The sequence below is a fragment of the Miscanthus floridulus genome, chromosome 18 (genome assembly GCF_019320115.1).
Source record: "Miscanthus floridulus cultivar M001 chromosome 18, ASM1932011v1, whole genome shotgun sequence".
NCBI classification, from domain to species: domain Eukaryota; kingdom Viridiplantae; phylum Streptophyta; class Magnoliopsida; order Poales; family Poaceae; genus Miscanthus; species Miscanthus floridulus.
Window position 1 is genome coordinate 135,490,892 of NC_089597.1, and position 21,014 is coordinate 135,511,905.

At 46.4% G+C, this 21,014-nt stretch overlaps 1 protein-coding gene and 1 non-coding gene across 2 annotated transcripts; both read left to right on the forward strand.

The window, feature by feature from the left end:
* Positions 1–1,631: 1,631 nt before the first annotated feature.
* Positions 1,632–1,703, forward strand: TRNAT-CGU (transfer RNA threonine (anticodon CGU)). Its single transcript has one exon. It is a non-coding gene; the product is annotated as a tRNA-Thr (tRNA).
* Positions 1,704–2,983: 1,280 nt separating this feature from the next.
* On the forward strand, positions 2,984–4,990 carry LOC136522382 (uncharacterized). Its single transcript, XM_066516204.1, has 4 exons — positions 2,984–3,699; positions 3,859–3,964; positions 4,078–4,523; positions 4,630–4,990. The coding sequence occupies exons 1-4, from the start codon at positions 3,199–3,201 to the stop codon at positions 4,822–4,824; spliced, it is 1,248 nt and encodes a 415-aa protein (XP_066372301.1). The 5' UTR covers positions 2,984–3,198; the 3' UTR covers positions 4,825–4,990.
* Positions 4,991–21,014: the final 16,024 nt, after the last annotated feature.

Consider the following 21,014-nt stretch of genomic DNA (forward strand, 5'->3'; position numbering starts at 1 on the left):
TGACCTTTTTCCTGGTTGTCTTTGGTTGGGTTTAGTCTTGCTGTGGTGGTCGAATATGCTTAAATTTGATGTGAGCTGATGGTTTGCATGCTAAGATTAGAAGATGCATGTGCAGGTTTTGTTATGGTTTGAATAGATGATTGCGCCTGAAACGTTGGTAGCCTAGGTGAAAGGAGCATTTGGTTCCAATGATGTTCGTCATGGTAAATGGTAGGAGGGGCTGAGAAGTGATTAAGCAACTCAAGCCTCAAATCTCAAAACACTCAAAAACAAAAATGCTCATTATTCATGGTGGGAGGACCGGAGGACTCGTACTGCTTGAGATAGGTAATGGGACTATGGGAGTGGAAAAATCTTGAGCTGTGGGGACTGGGGAGGGCAGAAGACGGGAGGCAGCAGGGACCATTTGCAGTCGTACGTACTGCTGCATAGTATGTGTCCGTTGAGATTGATGGTTTATAGGGCAATGTGCTCCGCTGCAGGCTTGCTCTCCAGAGAGGTCCGGGCCAGGCAGGAGGCAGTGTGCCAGTGTCCTGCTGTCCTCTCGCCCACCCTCACCCTATGTCAAAAATTTTATTTACAGCAGCTGCAGGAGGAGCAGCTGAGCATGAGAGCAGGCAGCTGATGGACGAGTGAAAACGGTTGTACACATTCTATAGATTGATAGATGGTGAAAACGATTGAAAACGCTGAGTGGTTTTGTTCAACGAGCGCCCAAGTTTGGGTTTAAAGCTGGCCCTTGCTGACACTAAAAGCAAAGCAATGGGGTGCAAGCTTTGCATGATAGGCAGTACATATACTAGCAGGAGCAATGGAAGGCGTACGCGAGTACTCCCTCCTCCAAAAAAAAAAAATGCAGTTCTAAATTTGAATAAATTCATTTTTTCGTTCAGTCTAACTAAATTTATACAAGATAGTACTACTACTCAGTATCAACATCCATATTTAAGGGGCCGTTTGTTCGTCCCTGTTACTTCCTGTGCAATCCTGTAGTGACCAAGAAAAAGGCTCCGGCTCCTGCGCAGCCTAGAGGAGAGCCAGAAGAGCTGCCGAAGGGATGCTTCTCCTGGCTCTGCTACAGTAGCAGAGCTAGAGCCCCAGGAGCCGCACCAAACACAGCCCATGGCATAACGGAATGATGAACAACTCTCCTGCGTATTTTAAGAAAAAAAACTTAAAATTGAAGAATAGTTTTTTTTTTATGGGGAGAGAGGGCTAGTTTGAGCACGTGTGGTACGGAATTCTGGAATTGGAATGGTTCTCTGCACCTCCTCTGCAACGAATGTGATGGCGACGTGTGATGCCCCCTGCTCCTGCTGGCGACTCTCATCATCATGAGCATCTTGTTCGGGTTGTGCCTGCCTCCTCGGAGTCAAAAAGTCACGTCGCCATGGTGCTAGAGACTCCCTTGCTCACCAGAACAGCAGACCGCAAACACGTAGTAGTAGTACATTCCAGTTCAGTTCCTCGACGTTGCGACCGTCAAGTTAGCTTGGAAGGAGCAGCGAAACACACACCCCGTCACCGGTGAGGTGAGAGATGATCATGGCTTTTTGGGCTTTGTGGAGCTCTGATCGGATCTGATAATGCTAGCAAACAAATATGCTGAATAAAAAGGAACAGCATGCTAGGCCTCCGTAGCATAGTGGTAGTGCGTTCGCTTCGTAAGCGAAAGGTCGCGAGTTCGATCCTCGCCGGGGGCTATTTTCAGTGTTTTGTTCCTGTTTTGTATTTTCTTCCGGTCCTGTCTGTCGTTGGTCGTGACCGCGTGTCTGTCCGTTGAGGAGCGTTCGTGCGCGCGACTGCTTGTGCACTTGTACCATAGATTTCTTGTCTTTTTTCCCCCAGGGCCAGGCCATGACGACATCAACCTCCTCCGCACAACACCATCCTGCAACTTTCCTATCTGCCTCTCGATCTTGTTCACCCTTTCAGCAATCCTCTGCTGTTCGTATTGCATTGCGTGCACATGATGAGCCGCCGCCGCCGTCCAAAGGGAGCAGCACCAACCGTCTCCTTCACACCGGCGCCGCCACGGAAGAGTCGATGATGATCCACAGCCACAGGGACGACGACATGCGGCGGCCCGTCGTCCACCTCCAGCCGAACGTCATCGCTCGTCTCATGGGCATCGACGACGCCCCCGTCCAGACACCGCCGCCGGCACCAAGAAAGCCTGTCGCGGGCGGCGGCGTCCAGTTCCAAGCGCAACGACAGCCGTACTACGCCTACCGCGGCGGGAACGACGATGCAGAGTACTCCGGTTCCAGTTCCAGGATTTGCCTCCACAAGATGATGATAGTGCCCCGATCCCGGAGCAGGCCGTCGCGCCTGCGCCGGCGGCGGCGTCATCCCCAGGAGGACCTACTCCAGAAGATGAGGCAGGATCTCCAGGCGTGGCAAGCGTCCAAGGAGCCGGCGCTGCAGCTGCAGACGAGTGGTGCTAGGCCGTCGGACTCGGACGGCGGCGGCAGGTCCCTTGTTCTTCAGGCCATCGCGCAGGAGGACCTGCGCAAGCAGAAGATGGCCAGGTATGGTCTTGGTCTTGGTTTGGCTCACAGCAACGTGACGCAGCAGGAAGATCATTCACTAATCAAGAACAAGAAGAAGAATGGCGGCGTGGCGCAAGGTGAAGGTGACCCGTCGTCAGAGCATGCAGCAGCAGCTGAAACACCTGCAATGCCTGACGACAGAGATCTGGACGCGCGCAGGGATGGACATGGACATGGACATGGCCACTGCCACGGCGAGCCTGCTGCTCAAGCTCAAGAGCTGCCGTCACACAGACACACGTCGATAGTGCTCCTCAAGCCTGCCACTTGTTCTGAATCTGATACTACAGGTGGTGTCGCCATTGGTGGTGGTCAGAAAACCTCCGTCTCGCTTGGTCTGCCGAAGCTCCACAGGGATGCCAACATGAGCGTGCTTCTTCAGGAGGTCAAGGACAGGGTTCAGAGAGAGCTGACAGTACTCACCGCCGCTACAGGTGGTGAGGCCATCAAGGCACCAACTTGGGCGATTCCACCATTGCAGCGGGTCACCAAGGAGGACCGTGAAAACAAGAGGAGGCTGTTCCGGTCAGAGTCCTTTCGCGCTTTCAGAAGCGACCGCAAGCGCAACGCCGCCACAGCACATGCATCTCCAGAGGCTTACATTCTGACGAAGAGCCAAACCGTGCCGCCGGCCCATGAAGAATCGATGACGACGTCGGATGCATCTCTTTCAGTACTCCGGCCCGGCGTCGGCGGCGTTACTGACGGCCAGAGCTTCAGAAGCGAGTACCTGACCCTGACGAAGCACAAGGAGGAGGACGCTGTGCCGTCACCGCCACGGCTGCTGTTCCGGTCGTTCTCTGCACCAGAGTCAGGGTTCTCCTCCTCCTCCCTTGGCAGCAGGCTGTTTGGAGACGCCATTGCCAGCAGTGCGAGGAGTACCAAGCATGGAGCTTCTGAACCTCCTTCTGCTGCTGCTGCAGTGACACTGACAACCAAGAACGTCGTCAGTGCTAGTTTGAGCAGCTTCATCCGGGGGACTGTGTCGAGCCTGAGGCACAGCTTCAGCTCGAGAAGGAATCTCCCGTTCAGGAGGATGACGCATTGGTCCAACAAGGCGTCTCTTTCAGAGATCCATCCTGCTAAGATGGAGATGCTCGTCACATCTCCGTCTCAAGAAACTTTCAGCCTCTTCAAGGTTGCACAGGCAAGTATATGTTAAATATCAGCATCAAATTACTTACTTTATTTATTTGCTGGCTTGCTGCTACTGTAATATGAATGCTGTATGTTTCATCAAGGGAAGGGAAGATGGACTGACTGAAATTAAATTCTGTTGCTTTTGGGTTTGCTGCTATTATGTTAGGCAAATCTCAGCGAGGTGCCTCCGAGCCCAGTGTCCCCATTGGAGGTTGCAGCAGGCCACAGTTCCCGCCATTTCTTCACCGATTTGCACTTCATCTTGCCGCCAGGTACTGTATATATGACTACAAGGTAGCAAAACCACAAACAATTATATATGCTACTACATCTTGCTCGCTAATTAGTTTATGTTTTTGAACCTGATATAATCTCCTGCGTGCAGAGCTGAGTCCAAAATGCCTGTCAGAATTCGAGGCACCTGCCACTGCCAGTGAATCATCATTCAGGACAGACATCACCGCCGTCGAAGCAGCGTGCAGCCGAGACAAGGCCTACATAACAGAGGTTCTCATCGCCACCGGCTTATACGACGACGACGACGACGGACCGTCGTCGGCCAATGCCAGGGTGGACTCGATGGCGAGGCCGATGCCCATCTGCGACGACGTCTTCGAGGACGTCGAGGACATGTACTACTACCGCGGCGACTGCATCGGCGGCGGCGGCATGTACGATGATCACAGGATGCTGTTCGACCTCGCTAACGAGGCGTTGCAGAGCTTGGTGGTAGAGAGCTCGAAGGCCGGCTCGTCGTCGCTGCGTCAATGGGTCGTTGACAGCACGGGAGTGGCTCCAGGGAAGAAGCTGGTAGATGATGTGTGGCAGAAGGTCAGTGATCTCCATTGGAACCTACATGCAGGAACTACTTGTTCTAACTTTACCCACAAAAAAAAAAAGACTGCAGCTTTGTTTGTTACAAATGATCGAATTTCAGGTGCAAGCTCTGAGGAATCATCCCCAGGCGCAGGAGATGCAGACGATAGATGGCATGGTGGCGTACGAGGTCCGGAGATCCGTGTGGACGGAGGTGCTGCATGAGGACGTTTATGTTGTTGGGAGGAAGATCGAGCGTGCTATCTTCGATGAACTGATCGAAGACTTTTTGCATGCGCTGGAGGCTTTCATATGACGAAGCCGAGATAGCTACCAGATGGCCAGATGTGTGTGTGATGCTGCTGATGAGATTAGCAGCTTTCTTAAAGTGCCAGGGAGTGACCGTCCTGTGTCACTGTCATGAAAAGCTTCGTTATTTCCTCTGTCCCTTCTCTATTCGATCTGTCATTCCTCTGTCTCTGTGAGAGAAGCTCGATCTGTCCGTGAGGAGCAGGAGCAAGAGCTGAAACTGTATCGGTCTGCATCGGTCACTCTCGTGCATGACAGTGTCAGTCGAACGCGTCGATCATCTACCGTGGTTTGCAGTTCCAATGGTGAGTGAGTTCCTGTGAAACGCTCATTCCTCCTATTCAGCATCTCCAGGAGACAACAGGAGTGTGCATGCCATCTTGGATGAACTGATCGAAGACCTTTTTTTGCATGTGCTGGACGAACGCAGCCCAAGAACACACTCACACTGTCACACATCTTCGAACTCGAAGGCGAGTAAATAAAAAAAAAAAACAAAAAAAACTCGAAGGCGAGGCCCACCCTCCGTCCCAGAAATAACCGCGCCGCATCCTACTGTGCAGCTGGCCGGAGCAATCGCCGGCGGGGCCGTAATTTCAAACCGAGGTCAGAATGTCTCCAACAGATGACTGGTAAGGGCACCCAAATCCAAAATAGGTCTTCGATGGTATTGTATCGACTGGGTGAGAAATGGGTCCACCAAAAATTGTTTTTAATCTCACACTTCAAGCGCATTTCCCCTTAGACTGTTAATTAGTTTTGGAGTAAAGTCCATTATACCTCTTTGATTGAACTATAGTGGTCTAATTTTTTCATCTCAAACTCTAGAAACAGGCACCTTATCCCTTGGACTCTTAAACAGCCTGTTCGTGAGGCCGTAAACGATCGTGGATTATTTACTGCTGGCTGGTTTGGTGTGAGAGAAAAACACTGTTCCTGGCTGAAAATTTACGATCGTTTACGAGCAAGTGAACAGGCTGAAAATTGTTCATGTTTAAAGTGGTTCCGAAGGCGGTCTTGTACCTTTTCTAGTTAAAAAATTTGATAAATATTTGTGGTAAGACTTTAAATCACATAAATGTCTCTAAGTTTTTAAAGTCTTTTTCCTACAGATAAATTGGGATACGACAAATCCAAATAAATATTTAAAGCTTCTGAGAGTATCTTTAGAAGCTTTACAAAAATTAGATTTGGCTCTAGGAAAATGAGAAAATTATCCAAAAAAGCTAGAAAATTACAAAACGTTTTAATTGATGTATAAACATGTTTAAAAAATTACATGGGGAAAAATATATGAGATGCAACTAGCATGAATGCTACTTTAATGTTGAATGCATTCATGCTATCATTTTTGCTAGTTGTGTTGCTTTATTGAAAAAGGTTTTGAAAACATTTTTAGACACCAATTAGAATGTTTTGGATATTTTGTTTCAATTCTATGTAATTAATTCTCTTTTTTTTAAGTGTTTAAAGATATTTTTCATAAGGTCTAAAAATTTTATTTGGATTTTTTTGTATCCCAATATATGTACTAGTTTTTTCCTCGAAAAAAATAGAAGTTTATGGACATTTTCTATGGTTTAAAATCCTTATCAGGTTTTTTTTTTGTTAAAAAAAGTTAACTAATAAAAGGGCAAAATTGCCTTCAAAATGGCTTCAAAACAGGACAGAGATGCAACTTGGACAGTTTTAAGAGTTCATATGAGTAAGATGTCTGGTTTTCAAGTTGGAGGAGAAAAATCGGACTACAAAGATGTTTCATGAAAGTATAATAGACTTTTTTTAATTAATTCTTAATCTGATATTTGGTTTCTCGATTACACCTAGTGCAAGCAAATGATCGATAATTAACACCATTATTGCATGCTTTTTTTCGTAAACTTTGTTTCGTCTATTTTATCATACACTCATGCTATGATGGGGGGCTAGGATCTCTGCGAGTACTAATTCTTTCGACTGATACAGGGAGTAAAGCTCCCCATGAGCTTTCATAGGGATAGGAATGCGAATTTTTTGTCCCCACGGGGTTGTGGACGGAGAGCCATTCCTCCAATGACAAATTTCTCTGCTCACCGTTGTATAGGGAAGAAATAATTGTTCGATTGCACAACACATAGTGGCAAGCACATTCACTAGCTTACATGAAATGTTGAGAAAAAATAAGCATGACCTCATTATAAGCTATAAGGGATACATAGTGCTATGCCTCTCAAAAAAACAACCCTGGTTCGAGGCTCTATAACAATCTAGAGCTTCAAGATCATGTGATTCAGATATATATAGATGGTAGCTCTATCAAGAGTTCCTTACAAACATAGCGGCGTTCTCTCTAAGAAGTGATTCGAGCGTAAGTAGCCATACGACGAAGAAATATATTCACGAGTATAAATAGTCATAGTACCACCCCAACTGTCATAATTAAAAGATCAATGAGTGGCACAGATAAAACGTCATTGTGTGTGTTAAATTGCCAGAAACCAAGTGACAAAAAGTGGATCTTTTCCTTATATATATTCTCCTTTGATGTTTGGGATAACATTTTTATCAAGCTTTGATGATTACCACACAACAACATTTGGTTTGAGAACCTGAAAATCATATGTGTAGATTTTTTATTGCAAATACACAGTGATCCCATAGGTTGTTTTGTAAATATATTTTGAGAAATTAGTGATTAGTGATAGTCGTGTTAAAAATTGCGGAGGCGTCATAGGATATGTCGGTTACATAGGATCTATAGGAGAGTGGTGGCTGTGACCTGTGAAGCCTGATCTGTTTCCTTCCACTGTGCCCTATCTGTCCGTCCCTGGGTTTTTGGGATCCCCTCCTCGCCTCTTCTTCCTCCTCTTGTTCTCACCACATAAATCCACGCCAATTCCGCACCGATCTCTGCCCAGCACGCGCCTCCAAGGTAGGGTTTCTCTCCCCCCTCACTCCTGCTCCGCCTCCGCGCGGAATTCAGACGCAGATTTCCATGTCCCCGATGCTAAAGGAGCCATTTTTATCCGCGTGCCCGTGCTAGGACCTCGCCTCTCTTGCCCGCCCGCCGGTTCGGGGATGGACGCACGGATTTAGCTGATCCCGTTTCTGCTCGCGCTCGATCTCGCCGCGCCCCGCCCCGGCCCCCCGGCTCCGCGAGATGATCTGAGCCCCGCGATCTGGAGCAGAAATGGAGCCGCCGCTGTCGGATCTGAACACCCACCTGCCGCCGCGGAAGAGGCTGCTCGCCGGGCTCAGGACGGCGGTGGCCACCGCCGGCGCCGCCGCCGCCGAGCCGCTCTCGTCCCCGCCCGCCTCCGCGGGCGATCTCGCCGCCCGCCTCCGCGAGATGGCGCTCGCCGCCAACGCGTCGGCGTCCTCGCCCGAGGAGATGATCGAGGCGGCCAGGGCGGCCGCGCAGGCCGCCGCAGACGCCGCAGTGGCCGCGCGCGCCGTGGCCGCGGAGAAGGCCACCGTCGCTGCCAAGGCTAGGGCCGCCGCACGGGCTGCCATGGAGTTCCTCGATTCCTTCTCTTCCAGGGGAGCCGGCGCGTCCAGGAACGGGAACGGCCTCCAGTTCAAGGTCAAGTCCAGGAAGAAGCATGTCCAGGTCAAGATGCTGTACAGGCCCAATGGAACCCTAGGGCCAGGGGAGCCTCCCAAGCCTAGGAGGCGCAAGCAGTCGGATGAAGAGGTCGCGCGCAATTTGCACCGTGTCATGAATAGCTCGCCGAGGATCTCTCACACTGGACCACCCAAGAGGCCTCGCACCATCACTGCTGGTGATGCCAAAGATGGACTTGTTGCCCCTGGTGGAGGTAACGGCGAGGGTGGCGCTGATGCTTGTAATGGTTCTTCAATTCATGTGCCAATCGAGGCTGGCAGTGGGTTGCCTAATGGATGCTCTGAGGGGAAATCTAGTGAGAGAACTGTTCCATTGCTCAATCATGAGGGTCCAGACTCATCCAGACACGCCGCAAAGAGTAGCGGCGACATTGCTGACAATGGAGTTTGGGTTGGAAACTTAAGTGCCGGTCAGAAAGTGAAGATCAAGAGAAAGGAGCTGCTCCTGAATCAAAATAGTGGTAGTAAAGAAACAGAAGAACCCAAAGAATCAGAACAGCCCAGAGAAACAGAACCCTTTGTACATTCTTTTGCGCTTGATGAATCAAACTCAGATGGAAAAGGAAGATCAAAGCCACATGGGAATGGAACAGAAAAGCTTGCAGGCCCTGCAGATACAAACGCCCCAGGCAACGGCATGACGCCGATGAAGATAACATCCGTATGGAAGTTCAAGAAGCTAAAGACATCTCACTGTTCTTCCGACAGCAAGGTGTTGCACAAGGTTTGCCCGCCGCCTCCTGCGGCGGCTGAAACCTCTGCTTCGGTGAAAGCTGATTAGCGAGGCACCATAGCGTATAGTTCGGCAGATGCTTGTCTTAGCTATGCTTGTTGTGAGATTTTTGTATGTTGAAGTGACTATTCAGACAAGGAGGGGAGGGAGAGGAGGTAAATCTCTCTTGTTAGATCTCACCTTTGCTTTGATTTTTTATACAAATGTGCTTGTTTTATGGTATATAGATTATTGAGTATTTCTACTGTATGTTTCCGTCCGTGCTTCCATTTTATGTCACTAGTGATAGGGAGTGTGGCATAATCATGTAGATGTACCTGTTATGCATACATCGTATTAATAAATGGTACCATGTAACCAATGCTCTGAGATACTAATTTTTTACCTGTGTTTCTTGCCTTGGAGTAAATGATGTCCTTTACGCTATCATGGTGCAAATCTGTGTTAAATAGTGAGGGGATTATGACAACAGGTAAGAAGCCCTATTTGCTTGTAACTACTATTGGAGGTAATTGCTCTTTTATGTCTGAGCTAGAGGAAATTGTTATATAAGGAATGTAATTAATAAGACCGAACATGACTGATGTGTGAGCCTCTGTTTTCGCTGCTTCTGAGTAGATCCTAATTCCAGCATACGATGTTAGCATGCTTCCGATTTGGTTAAACTCTTGCCCTCTTTTGTCTAATGATAATCCCATGTAAAGGCAGTTGTACTATTGACCACTTTTCTAGTTTTGGTCATTAGTTCACCAAATTTACGCCCTGTGATGGGCAAACATCCAGATACTTTGTATGGTGTTTCTTTCCAGATCCTTTTTAATATGAGAACTCACCATGCATGGGTGGTTGAACATGTAAGGCCATTGGCATTGCAAGATGTCAAAATTCTATTCCTTTTCACCTGTCAGAAGGTTTATGATGGTGATGTCTTGAGGGTGCCTCCATGTTTGTATGACCCCTCAAGATGACATTTATGGAATTATGGGCAGCATGAGAAGTGGTCAAGTGTTTTGATCTCGGTGGACACCAAGCATAACCTTCCATTGCTGTCTATGTTGCTGAAAGCACAAGGTTATTGCTGAAGAAGACATCTTGCTTTGCGTTGTAGCAGCGTTAGAGAATGGTGCAGTAGCTAGTACAGGTATACTCTGATGAGTGTGCTGTAGTACGTATACATACATAATACATGTGGATGCCCCTGGGCAACATTGGCTTGTGATATCCTGGGTGGTGGTGATAGGAAAGTATGGAGCATCATGGGTACTGTTGCTGGTGCAGCTAGATTCTTCTCAGCTGGTTGTGCAATAGTGCATCAAGTGGACAGGCATAGCAGCAGAGGTTGCACAGATGATGCGTCCTCCTAAAAAAATGGCATTCTAGTTTTTTCCAAAAAAAAAAATGTCAAATTATCTTATGTTTGGCCAAGTATTAGGCTGTTGGATTGATTGGATTGCTGGCTGTGGCTGGGTTCGCTTGCAGCCAGAGCATGAACTTCCAGTGGATGGGTTCTGTTCTGAGTGAGTGAGTGAGTGACTGACCGGCTTATCAAATCCAAGCCGCCAGCTTTCTGTTTCAGCCATGGCAGCAGTGACTGCCACCGCTGTCTGGCGTGGCCGGTTGAGTTGGGTTGAGCCGCTTATAGGTTGTTGGGTTTGAAAGGAAGGCAGGGGAGGTCTTAGCTCGTGCTGCTCTGATCATCCTGCAGCAAAGCAAAGCAAAGCAGCAAGTGGCATTATGATTGAGGTGAGTTGAGTAGTCAGCTGATTCATTCAGAATTCCAGATCCCATCTGGTTCTGGTGGCTTAGTCAGTCACTCTAACCATTTTTCTTGCACTGCCTTTGTAATTTGTTGGTGGTGGTATCCGATGGGCGAGACTGTGAGAGGTGATGAAATTTCATGCCAGGCTGGCAGCTTATATTACTATTATTAGGTAGGTAGCTTAGCTTATCTTTTTCTGTCCACACAGCAAGAGGTCCATTCAGGTGGGTGATGTAATGCTGCACCAAACACACACGGCCTCCCTCCCTTCTAATTGGTTGCCTTGCCTCCTCTACAGCAAAAGAAAGAAAGAAAGAGAGAAATAAATAAATAAATAAAATAAAAGAAAGAAAGAAAATAAAAGAAAAGAAATGCAGAAAGAGCTGTATGTCTGTCGGTGCTCCGATCCAAATCCAAATCTCCTTTCATGATCACATATTTTAAACTAGTTTTGTTAAATCAACCATGAAATAAGTCTTTGTAGCGAATTTGTTTGGTATTGTATGTGTTAATATTGTTACTAAAAGCCCAATAAATCTGATCGAACATATATAATTCTAACTTGGATGAGAGTAAGGCTCTGTTCGGCTGGCTGGAAAAACGGCTGATGATGCTGATTTGTTGTGAAATAAAAACATTGTTATTTCACTGAAATGGTACGGCTGATAAGTTCAAGTGAACATGGCCTCAATAAAACAACATATATCTTAGAACAAACTTTTGAATTTTTTTAAACAAGCTAGCTGCATTAGTGTGAGTATTACCCATGAGCAAGCCAGTGAAGTGGAGTCGAGCATCGATAAGACGTGGGATACTGGAGCAATAATTCAAAAGTTAGCGATGAAGCGTCTCGGCGTCCAGGTCGGCACGGAGCTCCCGGTGAAGCATCGTTTGATGAGTTCCAGACCGCCTTCACCACGCTGCTGTCCTAAGTCTCGGCCCTGGTCGCTCTAGTCTGTTCACCATGTTAGGACATAATATCTTCATCTGGAACGTGCGTGGCCTTAACTCGCGAGTTCTTGCTGCAGGAACGCGCCTCCGTCGCTTGTCTTGTCGAGACTAAGATTGATGTACCGCTGGTCGCTTGTCTTCTGTCGCGGACGGCTTCTGGTGTCCAGGAGCTGTACCTGAAGGTGATCCGAGAGGCCGATGTTTGGGTGCACGCTGGGTTCATGACGCTCTCCGTTGTCTGTCCGCTTTGCTCGCAAAACTTTGTCGTCATGTAATCACCTTGTGTGTATCCAGTAGTCAGGGAGTGCTTCCTTGGTCAGCCTTGATGGCGAAGTTGTTGTTTGAAACTTTCCCTCTTAATGAAATACGGGTGAATGGCCTGATCGCGAAAAAAAGACCTCACCACATTTTTGTGGCAAGAAAATTCACCACCTAAAGTTATAAGCATAACTCAGCTGGTTGGATTTTTTTTTGATGTAACCTAGTCACTGAGTTTAAATCTTTGACTTAACATAGGTCCTCACAATTTTTTTGAATTTATTTCACAATTTAATGGCGTTATTCTTTAGTGCTGGACGGCATGTCAGTCGATCGACGGCACTGAGAGCCTACGACGAATTCACCGACCTCGAGATCTACGGGCTCAATCTTTTTGTATAAGTGTCTGTCTCGATCATGATTCAGGAAAGTTGAACAAAAATGTTGAGTCTACTATAGATGGGTCAAATGACTCGGAAGTTGGGTTGACTAAGTCGTGGCAACAACTAACTTAGTTGTGGCAACCTTAGGATAGATCCAAACCATGTTCTAAAACTTTGCAACCATTTATATCTTATTCTTTTCAAGCTGGATTACTATGCATGCGCGCGCGCACACACACATGGATGCCCCAGCTAACATGGCTTCTAGGTAATGATGCGACGCAATTGTAAAACACGACACAATTGTAAAAAGACATAGTTTTGAAAAAGCCCATTTTTTATCGTTACCTTGATGCCTCCACTTATTTAACTTATGAAAAGATGCGACGCATGGTAAGGTGGCACTTGTGAGCTCTCAGGGCTTTGAAAAAATTATTAAGATGAAAAGGAGTATATAAATTGAACCAGAAATCGTCATAAATATATGCTATTCAAAGAATGCCACCAAAGTGTGTCTCGAAAACCACATCGACGGTGTTTGTCACCTCATCCCATGCTATCTTTTGTCGCCAGGAAATACATGGTGCTTTGTGGAATTCGAATTACTCTACATGCAATGGTAGCTTAATAACCGTTGTAAATTTGTGTGTGATTTGGTGAAGCTCTTCCTCCTGCCATTTTTTTAATTTTAACACTTTTATGAACTAATTTTTAATCTGACACTATTTTTTTTAACTAACACTTTTGGCCGCGCCTATTGCCATGGCGCGGCCAAAAGCCTGTGCCGCGCCATGCATGGTGGCGCTGCGGGGGGCTGACATGGTGATGACCGGAAAGGCTGACCGTTGACGTGGCAGGGCATGCCGCGCCCTGATCCGTGGCGCAACAAAGCCGAATAAAAGCCCCGCGGCCAGTCCCGCCTGCCCGCGCCCTCCCGCGCCTAGCCACCGCACCCGTGTCCACCCGCGCCAGCCCGTCGCCGAGCACGCCGCCCTTGCCCGCCGCCAAACACGCCGGCCGCCGCGCCACGAACGCTAGCACGGCACGGCCGTCGGCCGCCCGATGCGGCCGCCGTGCCCACACGTCGGTGCGCCACCCCCTCCGGCCACGCACGGCGGCTGCCCGCCGCGCCCGTCGAGGCCAGCGCCCGCACCTCCCAGCCTGGTCTAGCGCGCCACCGCCGCGAGGACGAGCGCCGCTGTCGCGAGGTACTCCCCTAGTGTATTTGTTGATTGAATCGACATTGTTAGTATAGTAAGTTAGTAAAATAAATAAAGTTAGTATAATTAGTAAAGTATAGTTAGTAAAGTTAGTTAGTTTAGTTAGTATAGGTAATATAGTAAGTTAGTATAGATAGTAAAGTTAAGTAGTTTAGTTAGTACAGTTAGTGAGTCTAGTTATACATTGGATTTAGTCTAATTAGTTGTTGTAGTTAGCCTTGTATAGATGTTAATATTAGATTAGTTAGTATAGTTATAGTTAGAATATGTATTAATATTACTATGGGCATTACGTACGATGATTTCGATGACTTGATGAAGTTTCTTGAAATGCTTTTACAGATGGATTGTTGTGTTATTTTATACAGAGGAAGTGTTAGGAGAGAAGATGATATGTTTGAGGATATGGAAGAAGAATTGGAATGGTTTGATGAATCTCGTAGCTTCAACGACCTTTGTGTCCGTTTGAATGCAAAGTTTGGCGGTGATTTCACACTGAAGGGGAGGTTTGATACTAGGAAGACTAGGGCATACTGTGTCCTCATGCCCTTGCGCGATCCTGCTCACTGGTCTCGCTGTACTAGGGTGCTCCAAGGTTCCAATGAGCCCATGGCTGAGGTGGTGGTGGAGAATGGGTACAGGATGCAGGGTGTTCAGGATGGCCCGTCCATTAATGGTGTTGGAGGCAATAAACAAGAATTAGGAGTCGAAGGGGAAGCAACTCAGGATAACATGGATTTGGACAGTCAGTTGATGCAGGAGTAGTTTCATTCAACTGTAGTAGGCTGTATAAGCAATGACTTCGATGTGAATGAGTTCGAATGGGAAGAGGAGCAGGAGGAGGAGGACATGATCGGTGATGTAGTTAGCAGTGATTCAGACGATTTTGATGATGATTAAGGAGGTACAGATGTTATGCCAACATCGGTTGATGCCATGCTAGTACCGGTTCATACTATGCTATTACCAGTATCAACTGAGGTTTTGCATGGTATCTAGGCTCAGGATAGACTAGTCACAGATTTGGCAGCATATGATACCTCCTATGATTCATGGGCCAGAATTAGCGAAGCACAGCAGTATGTTCCACCACCACCTTACACAATGACTGAGCTTGAGCAACTAAGGTCGATGAATGTGCCTTTTAGGGGCGTTCCAAATTATAGGGATGTCAGCATGATGGATATGGTAGTTTGTGACACCGATCTTCAGATGTGTAGGAAATCATTGTATGACCATGAGAAAGAAACCTTAGGAAGGGGATGATATTCAATACAATGTCAGAGATGAAGCTCTTCCTTTAGGACTATGTTGTGTACCACCATAGGCCGTATACCATCACTCATTCGGACCAGGAGTTGAGGTACCACGTGATATGCAAAAATGGTTGTATGTGGAGGTTAAATGCACGAAAGAGACATAGTGATGGTAAGTAGAGGATAAGTAAAGTTGTCGAACCCCACACTTGCCTAACAAATAGGGGGAAGAAAAATCATCAGGAGCTCACTGCACGTTACCTTGCCCGTCGTATATTGGGGCTCGTTGATGACAATAATGATATTTCGGTGTCTTCTTTACAACAGTCCATATCTAGATTCATTAAGTACGATGTGAAGTACAGAAAGGCTTGGCGTGCTAAGCAAATTGCCCTGGCGATTCGATGGGGTAGTTGGGAGGAAGCGTACAATAGGGTGCTCCGCATCTTATATGCAATGCATTACTACAACCCTGGCTTGGAATGGTTTGTGGACACCGGAGGGATGTTTTTTGGGACCCGGTGAGGCATGTCCTCTATCGTGTGTTCTGGTCCTTCACTCAAACGGAACATGCATTCCAGTTTTGTCGTCCAGTCGTACTTGTTGATGGCACTTTCCTGACAGAAAAGTACATGGGCACCTTGATGATGGCTACTGCTATTGATCCTGAGGACCAGATAGTACCCATGACTTTTGCTTTGGCAGAGGGAGAGAACAATGAATCGTGGTCATGGTTCATGCGGCTTCTACGTGTACAAGTGCCTGGTCCATCTCGCACTATATGTTTGATCTTAGACCGTCACCCAGGGCTTCTTAATGCTGTAGCTGAGCATATAGATGGGTTCCCGCCTCTAGTGCATAGATGTGCATGAGACACTTTGCTGCTAATTTCTAGTGGCGTCAGCGGAAGCAGGAGGTATGTGACAAGGTAAAGGCTCTATGTTATGTACGTACAGAGCACCAGTTTAAGGAGATAAAGAGAGAACTAGATAAGATGGTAAATGAAGCGGGAAAGGCCTGGTTAGAGGCGTAGATGGAACAAAAGGCTCAGTGGGCGTTAGCATATGATGAGAGGGGTTTCAGGTATGGCATTATGACCACTAACTCCTTGGAGTCCTTCAACCGTGTATTCACCGGAGTTTGATCGTTGCCTGTGTCTGGAATTGTTGAGTTCTCCTTTCATAAGTGCAATGGATATTTTATGAAGAGGTGGGAACTTGCATAGAGGAATATAGCTGAACAGGGACGTTTTAGAAAGGCTGGAGCTGAATATTTGAAGAAGGCCGAGGAATTAGCCAAGCAGCACACCGCTGAGTCGTATAAACCCCACCGCCATATCTTTAGTGTACGGGGTAAGGGTGGCACAAGCTTAGGCGGCAAACGTTATGGTGGACAAAACTACCAAGTTGATCTTGAAAAGGTAGAGTGCAGTTGCAATGACCCTCAGATCATGCATGCCCCTTGCTCTCATATAATCACGGCCTACAGGGTTCATGGGTACAACTATGAGGATATGCCACATATGTCACCCTTGTATCTCCGTTCGAACACCGTTAGTATTTAGGAGATGAGTTTCGAGCCATACCTTAACCCGACATAGTGGCCACCTTATAATGGTTATGACTATGTGTCGCATCCAGATCTAATGAAGGTATGGAAGGATAGGAGGAAGAAGAAGCGACTCAAGGGGAACATGGATGCTATGAGAGGGTACGACGAAGACATGTACGGTGGGGGAGACTTCAACAAGACCCGTGGTAGGAATCTTTGCTCTGTTTGCAAAGAATTTGGTCACAAGGCTAGCAGGCATAGAAGACGAGGGCAGCAGGTGCTTTCATATTGTGTTCGTATTGCATAACAAGTAGTTCAAATTTTGCAATGCTACATAGTGTTAATTTGAATATTGTTAATTTGAATACTCTAACCCTTTGTTTATCAATTTGTAATAGGATGGCCCCTCCCATGCCATACCAGATGTACCCCCTTCTTGAGGTGGAGTACGATGACCCCCTTCTTCTACTGGACGACGAGGTTTCCAAGAGACATTTGAAGGATCCTTACATTCTTGGGACTTAGTTCGTTATGTCGAACTTATGTCGAACAAATATTGTCATCTGAAACTTGCAGACTCATAAACCAATGAAAATGTTATATGACAATTTGTTGTCCATTTATTTGCTTCATATTCGTTTCAACTTGTGCGCGGTCACGACAACACTTGTAGTTGTTTACAGCACCGACAACAGCTCAATTAAGGCTGGTCGGTTTCTGTCCGCGTCACTACCGTGCCGTGGGCTATGGCGTGTCACTGTCGCACTGTGGACTATGGCGCGACAGAACTAGTGGGCTATGGCACTGTATTCGAGATAATTTCACTTGATTATGTTCGTTTTATAAATTCTCAACACATGATACAAACAGATGGGATCACTTAAGATCTACCATGGGTAATCTGAGTACATGATACATGGGTATAATACATCAATAGTTCAAATAGAATATAAGACAATATAATGGAATTTCTAGTACATAGCTACATTGATCATTAATAAAGTATGGAACTAACAGACGGCGCAATCAAAAACCCTTAGCCAGAAACATACTGAGTAAGCAACTCATCGTCCGAGTACCAACCCTCAACCACAACCCTATTGTCGTGGCTAGGCTCACCTCATTGCCCTGATCTGCCTTTCGCTTGCAGTAAGCGGCCTCTACGATCTGAGTGAAGAACACGTGAAAGCTCTAGTTTGGTTTTGGTGAATTGATAAAACCCTAAGTGCTAACCTAGTTTATCAAGTGATCATGAGATAGGTAGCACATTCCAAGTGATGAAGCAAATGAAGATCATGACATGATGATGGCGATGCATTGTGATGATCGAGTGCTTGGACTTGAAAAGAAGAAAGAGAAAAACAAAAGGCTCAAGGCAAATGTATAAATGATAGAAGCCATTTTATTTTGGTGATCAAGACATTTAGAGAGTGTGATCACATTTAGGTTTGATAACCATACTATTAAAAGGGGTGAAACTCGTATCGAAATGCAGTTATCAAAGTGCCATTAGATGCTCTAACTCATTGCATATGCATTTAGGATCTAGTGGAGTGCTAACACCCTTGAAAATGTTTATGAAAATATGCTAACACATATGTGCACAAGGTGATATACTTGGTGGTTGGCACATTTGAGCAAGGTTAGAAACTTCACCGGTGAAGTGTCCGCCCGTAGAGTGCAGACAGTCTAATGGTGCCACCAGTGCTATATATAGAAAAGACGGAGGTCACTGTAAGTGACCGGACATTGGCCTTGGTTGGACCGGCGTATCCGGTCAGTGGTAGCAGAGGACGCGTAGTTTCGGTCTCATGACCGGACGCTGGCGCGAAAACTGACCGAACGCTCAGGGCCTGAGTCTGGTCAGTCTGACGTATGATGACCTTGAGTGATCGGACGCTGGGTGTGTCCGGTCGAGCATGACCGGACACATGTTCGGTCATGATTTTTTGCTTCTAGATGCTTACTGGAAATGATCGGACGCTGAGGTCCAGCGTCCGGTCACTTCGAAGCAACGTGTCCGGTCACCACTTAAGTGTACTAATGACCGTTGAGATTGAGCGATCAACATTTGAAGCCATTAACACATGGCAAGCATCGGGCGACCGAACGCTGGAGCCCTACGTCCAGTCGATATGACCAAAGTGTCCGATCACCCCGTGTTGTGCCCAGTGATGGGGTATAACGACTCTATTTTATGAGGGCTTCTATTTAAGCCCCATGGCTGGCTCTAGCTCACCATCTTGGCTATTTGCATTGACATAGCAACCTTATGAGTTTAGCCAAAACCCTCCCACTCATCTCCATCATAGATTCAATATCTTTGTGAGATTGAGAGTGAATCCAAGTGCATTGCTTGAGTGTTTGCATGTAGAGACACTTGGTGTTCGTGTTTCACTGTAGGATTCGCTTGTTACTCTTGGTGGTTGCCGTCACCTAGATGATTTGGAGCAGCGAGGATCGTCGAGCGGAGATTGGTGATTGTCTTCGGCTCCAATCGTGGTGATTGCGAGAGGTTTTTGACCTTTCCCTGGTAAAGAGCTAAAATGTACTTTAGTGAATTGCTCGTGGCTTGTGTGATCCTCATCTTATGTTGGTTGTGCGGCATCCTATTGAGGGTTTGACGTGTGATGCCAATTAGCGCGTGAACCTCTAAGTGAGTGAATCGTCACAACGAGGAATAGCTTACCGGCAAGCAAGTGAACCTCGGTAAAAAATCATTATGTCATCATTTGATTGTGAGGTAATTGGTCTTCATTAGTATTTATTCTTATGATTGATTGGTTCATTCCTCGACTCGGCGGTATAACCATCTTTCTCACTCTCGCTATATTACCATAAACTAATTGTCAAGCTCTTTAGTGTAGCTAGTTATGAAAGCTTGTTAGTTTGGTTAGTGTGGCTCTTTAGTTAGCCTTTGAGAGCACATTGATTTAGTATAGTGACATAGTTATTGTGTGGATAGAAACTACATAAACTAGAATTATGGTAGGCGGCTTGGATTTTTAGTAGGCTAGCGCAACACTTATTTTGCCTCATAATTGTCTAACTGGTTTGTTAAGTGTTGTTGTAGAAATTTTTAATAGGCTATTCACCCCCCTCTAGCCATTAGGACCTTTCAACGCGTCGTCATTCTCCTCCGCCTATAAACCCGCCTCTGCTAGAGCGATGAGCTCATTCAGTCTGCCAGTGTTGTCCTCAGCCTCCTCCGCTTGTAAGCCCGCCTCTGCTAGAGCGATGAGCTCGCTTAGTCTACCAGTGTCGTATTCAGCCTACTTCGCCTATAAGCCTGCCTCTGCTAGAGCGATGAGCTTGCTGAGTCTAGCAGTGTCGTTCTCATCCTCGTTCCCCTCATCAGATAACACTATCGGTGATTTAACAGTACGGCCAGCTCGCTTTCTGTGCTCATCTAACTTCTTTATCTCGTACCTTGCATGGGCCACCTCTGTAGCATATTCCTCGCTGTATCCAATCCCTTCATGTATAAAATGCAATCGGTTAGCAACACGATTATATTACATTTAAAATCAGGCAATGAAAAAAAGGCTTTTAAGCACTCACTGACACATAATGCAATAACATGCTCGTTCAAGACCTACATCTGTACTCTTGTCTCCTCCCTTATCTCCTTCCTTGCCCTCTCCCCCTCTAACGTCATTCGTCTCTCCAATCCCTATTTATCAAGCCTAACATCGATCGGGTTATAAATACCGCGCTGTCTAGCAAACTCACGCATCTTGTCTTATGATATTTAACGTAAAGGTTGACATAGTCAGATCCATATCCCCTCTTCCGTGCAATTACTTGCTTTCCCTTTAGTTCATCCAAGAACTTAGCTTGACCATCATAACATTTCCACCTGCATTTCTTAGTGCTCTGTTCAAACGAAAAATTATATCATGTCTTAGCAAAAGAAACAAAATATGATTTTATGGTTACCACAAAAATAACCAACCTCATCATAGTCAATCATATAGCCGCAATAATGGTCTATTTCAAGCTCTAATGGGACTAGACCCTAGTTGGATTTAACACCACATTCGCACTTGACTGGAGGTGCTTTGTAAATTAACCTTTCTTTATTCTTTTGCTTTACCTTTATAGGTTCTTTTAGCCATTGATTCTTAGGACCATACAACAACTCTTTGAAATGACACTTCGCCATTAAATACACCTAAATAATGTGGCATTAGTATATGAACACATATAGCTCAACATTTTAACACAAACACTTTACACTTACTTCATATTTGTTTAGACACATAAACTCTAACGTATTTTCAGGGTTTATCATAGCTCGATCTCTGTAATCGCACAGAGAAGATTCCTCGAGTCGTCTAACTGTAGCTAAGTGCTTCTTTTTAGCCGTCATTAGAGGGGGTTAGGGGGAGGTGGAACCCACCGCTTGAAGTGCTCTCGTGGATGTCGCCCTCTCCACTAGTCATCGAAAAGGAGGCACCTGAGGTCCAACTTGTCTGCACCG